This window comes from Arvicola amphibius, chromosome X (genome assembly GCF_903992535.2).
Source record: "Arvicola amphibius chromosome X, mArvAmp1.2, whole genome shotgun sequence".
In the NCBI taxonomy this organism is placed as follows: domain Eukaryota; kingdom Metazoa; phylum Chordata; class Mammalia; order Rodentia; family Cricetidae; genus Arvicola; species Arvicola amphibius.
The window spans coordinates 129,411,115-129,415,915 of NC_052065.1; the positions used below are offsets into that span (position 1 = coordinate 129,411,115).

The 4,801-nt window shown below is 41.6% G+C and overlaps 1 protein-coding gene across 1 annotated transcript; it reads left to right on the top strand.

The window, feature by feature from the left end:
• The first annotated feature begins 3,522 nt into the window (after nt 1-3,522).
• LOC119804496 (NXPE family member 3-like) lies at nt 3,523-4,471 on the top strand. The gene is given in 2 exon segments (XM_038315892.1): nt 3,523-4,250; nt 4,252-4,471. Coding segments are annotated over 2 exon segments (948 nt in total).
• The last annotated feature ends 330 nt before the right edge of the window (nt 4,472-4,801 follow it).

The following is a 4,801-nucleotide window of genomic DNA, read 5'->3' on the forward strand; positions in this document are numbered from 1 at the left end:
ACATAATTTTTACTCCAACCCTCTGTCTAGTACAAGTACTAATCAACAACCCCTAAAAAGTGTTCCCAACTCAATGGACAAACTTTTTTTAGGATAGGAGGCATCGCCTTCTAGAATTGTTTCCTGCTGTCGTGGGAGTGATATTCTCTTAATGGGATCCAGGAAAAATTAAGGGGTGGTTAAGTTCCAAAATTACTGCCTAGTATAGTTGGAAATAATTTATGAGCAATCAATAGGTTTTTTTTTTCAAAGTTCTCATTTGTAGTTCTGGCCAGATTATAAGAAGGTGCACCTTTTCAGCAGCTGGTACCCAAACAATCTTATAGATGTCTCCTGATATGAGACAGAAACTCTGAATGTTCCTTTTAATAACATGCTTGGATTTAGAGAAGTACAGCGTCATTGTCCAACTTCAAAACCATATATATATATATATATATATATATATATATATATATATATATATACATTCCTGACCTGGATGAACAATGAAGTCAATTCTGCATCATCTGGTATATTTAGCAGTTTCAATATATAAGACAACTCTTTTTGCATATTGTGAATCAGTAACTATATTGAGAGGTTCTTTAAAATCCCTTAGTACCATTAGAATAGCATATAATTCTGCCTTCTTGACTGAATTATAAGGGCTTTGTTCCACTTTACTTCTTCTGATTTGCAACCTGCCTTCCCTGTTTTATTTGCATCAGTATAAAATATATGGGCTCTAGTTATTGGTCCATCATGTATAATTCAGGGAAGAATCCAATAAGTTCTTTTTCAATAAGTTTTTTTTCAATAAGGTTAGGTCTACTGCTTTTGGGATAATTGCTATTAATTTCTTCCAAAATATTAGCACAAGCCCTTTGCCAGAGCTCATTGTCTTCCCATAACTTTTCAATTCATCAGCAGTAAAAGGCATTATAATCTCAGCTAGGTCTATAGCTGCTAATTGATGAAGTCTCAATTTACCTTTTATAATTAATTCAGAGATTTTTTTCCACAAAAGTTTTTAAGTTTTTACTTGGTTTATGTGGTAAAAAGATCCATTATAAGATAGTATCATCCCTCTGCATTAAAATTCCTTTAGGAGAAATTCTGGAAGGCAAGATGACTAGAATGCAATTAAGATTTGGATTCACTCTACCCACATGTGCCTCCTGTAATTTCTCCTCAACAAACATCAGTTCCTTTTACGCTTCAGCTGTTAATTCTCTGAGACTATTCAATTCTTTGTCACCATTCTTGTACAGCCTAAATGGCTGGAGACATTTGTGTATAGTCCCTTATAAAATTCTTCCTAGAATTATGAGTCTCTGGGATGGCAGGAATGTTAATCTGGGTATTCCATTGCTACAGCAGTTTATGATCCCATAAATTCACTGTAATATTAGCTACATGTAGCCTCAAATTTCCTCTCTGTCCTTCTGTCCCCATGCATTCAACCCATCTCATGCTTTGTTTCACTTGAGGTATGGTTCCAATTCCTAGTAATTGAACATCTGCCTCTTAAAGAGTCCATTTTGGGTGCCAAGATTCTGCAGTAATGATACTCACATCTGCACCTGTGTCTATCAAACCCACAATTACAGTACCATTATATACATTCTAAGCTTTGGTCTTTGATCATTTATAGAAGTCTGCCAGAATATACGTTTTCTATTTTCTATTGGAATTTTTAATTTATCCTCCATGTTTATTCCATCATCTAGAACAGTATGGTTTTTACAGAAGGCTCCAGATTTTTTAATTTTCCTGGTGAGACATGTCCTCCACAGTGACTGGGAATGACTGGACCACTTTTGACTTGGGGGCCTGCAAGTGGCCCCCCAAGGAGTTTCCTGATGATATTGGGTTGCCTTGTCTTCCTTTTGTTGATCTGCATTCATTGGTCCAATGTTGCCCTTTGTTATACATTCTGCATATACCTGAAGGCTGTGTTTTCCTGTTCTTGCCATTCTCAGAGGAGATATTATTTCTAGGAATTCATTGTCTACAATCCCTACTCATATGTCCTATTCTACCATAATTAAAGCATTTGGTATTTTGTTGTCTCCTCATTACTTTGGAAATTGCTTCTTCTATCCAAGATTCACTATTATAATCAAATGTCTCAATGTTTATTGTATGCAGGATCCATTCATCCACACATGCTGATCTAACCTTTAAAGGCCCAAGTATCTTTTACATTTTCAAAAGTCAGTTATTCAATAAGTTCTCATCTAGCATCTGGGTCTGTTGTACAACCTTAGGCAATCTTTGTAAAAAGTCACTAAAGAGTTCTCTCAGGCCCTGTTTAATCCTGGTATATGATTAAATACATTTTCCTAGTTCTTGACTCCTGTCCCAAGAATTTAAGGCTGCTTTGTGGCATAGGGACAAAATTTATTCATTGTAAAAAGCTTGGGCCTGTGGGTCAACACAAGTGCCCTCACAAAGAATTTGATCTTGGGAAATCTCAAGTTCTTTTGCTTTTCCCTGTTGTTCTAAAATTTTAGCCTCTTCTCTAAAATAACATTTAAAAATCAGTTGAGGTCCATTATCCAGTGGTGTTGAAGGTCCTTCTGTTTATGTGTTGTTTTCATTGGTTGAATAAAGAAACTGTCTTGGCCTTTTGATGAGTAAGAAGTTAGATAAGCTTGGAGAGGACAGAACTGAATGCTAGGAAGGTGGGCAGAGAGAGAGAGAGAGAGAGAGAGAGAGAGAGAGAGAGAGAGAGAGAGAGAGAGAGAGAGAGCTGCTATGGAGCCCCCAGGTCAGACAAGCTAAATCTTTCCAGGTAAGCCACAACCTTGTGGTGATATGCAGATTTATAGAAATAAGTTAAATTAAGATGTAAGAATTATCCAATAAAAAACTAGAGCTAATAAACCAGGGAGTGTTTTAATTAATACAGGTTCTGTGTGATTATTTTGGGTGTAAGCTAGCCGGGTGGCCAAGATGACAAGCAACCTGATCCTCCTGTTACAGACTAGCATCTATGTGTTCAACTAAATCAACATAAAATCTTAGAAAGCTTCAAAAAGACTACAGAGTTTAACACAGCTTCTTGCTGTTTGCTGGTAGTTTGCTGCAGCTGCTTTAAGAGAGATTTTCCTGATTCAGCTGTAGCAGAAAAAAAGCTATTCATTTTTAAAATACTGGCTTTTTGCACTATGCTGCTAGTGCGAACTTTGTCTCTTGCAGGAGACAGAGCATGTGGATGGGGTTTGTGAGTAAAGTGCTATGGATTGCTTGATGGAAACGTGGACTTGCTGTGTGCCTAAAAGAGAGGCAATGTGGTGGGGTAACACCCCTCCCATCCTGAGTTGACTACCACTAGGCCCTTCAAAAGGGAAATGAAACAGGGCTAGATTGTGGGAGCCACTACTCTAACTGCTGATAACATGAAAGTAAAAACAGTCTGCCAAGAGAACAGGAACAATCAGGCCGTCCGGGAAACAGATGTGATCCAGGCTCAGGCCCTGGTCCTATTCTCATCGCTACTGACCTTCTGTGACTTTAAAAGTGTTCTATCTCAGGATGTCTTGGCCTGAGCCCATGAACCATTGGATCCCACCACCCTATCGTGCCTCTAAACATGGCTCTGAGCCCAACAACTGGGACTCTCTCCCTCAAGAACTCACCAACCTGACTAGCCTTCTGTACTGGCCTTCAACTGGTGGCAAGAAAGATGACTTTTTGGCTTCTACTAGCCCCAAAACATCAACTTACCATTTGAAGGGTCCTGCCCAGACCAACTATACTCTGGGAAGTAATCTAGAGGCCATTCTTGTGGCTAGGGACCACCAGGGTAGGCCCAAGACTCATGGTGGAGATCTGTTTCGGGCACAGCTTCTGGGCCGGGAGTTGAAAGCAGGAGTCCCAGGGGAGGTGAAGGATCTGGAGAATGGCACATACCTCTTGTCCTTCCCCCTGCTCTGGACTGGACCGGCCCAGGTGCAAGTGAGGCTGATCCACTCCAGTGAGGCAGTCAGGGTCCTACAGAGCGTCTGGAAAGGAAAATGGGCCACCGTTGGCTTTAGGGGGTATTTTCGAGGCAGGAATGGCTCTCAAGAGACTGTGATCTGCAACATGGACCCCCAGTCAACTGGAGCCCAAGGGCCCACCTGCCAGTACAGGGATGTGGTCTCTGGGGAGCTCTGGTTCTGTGCTCAACCCTCTACTCTGCCCTGCGATGCTTTAGTCAGTCACTCCAGTGGAAGTTACCTGAAGGTGACCACACGGCATGATCAAGAACTGATGGCTGGCCTTGCCCCCTCGGCCCCCATGCCGCCCTGGCCACCTGTCTCCAAAACCCTCTGGCTTCTACTACCAAGACAGATGGCACTCAACATTCTGTTTTAGCCGCTCTTTCCCCACTATAGACAGCATCCTGAACTGCCTGGCTGGCCGCATTGTCTACATGATGGGGGATTCCACCCTTCGGCAGTGGTGGGAGTATCTGCGAGACACAGTGCCCTGTGAGTGACCATGGGGGCAGAGGAGGGCCTGTGAGGACTCATGATGGAAATGTCAGGCAACATTTACATTGAAGGAGACTCCCAGGCCTCAATGGAGGCATTCTCTTAATTACAAATTCTCTTTTCAGATAACTGTAGGTTGTACTAAGTTGACGAAAAGCAAATTAGGACACCTGAGAACCCATCCCACTGTCCAGCACTAGGGTTCCAAGCATACATGACCACACCTAGCTTTTTAATATAGGCTCTGGGGGCTCCAACTCAGGTCCTCATGTTTGCACTGCAAGCACAATACCAAATGTGTCCACAACTTAAGTAACTTAGAATTAGCCACTGTA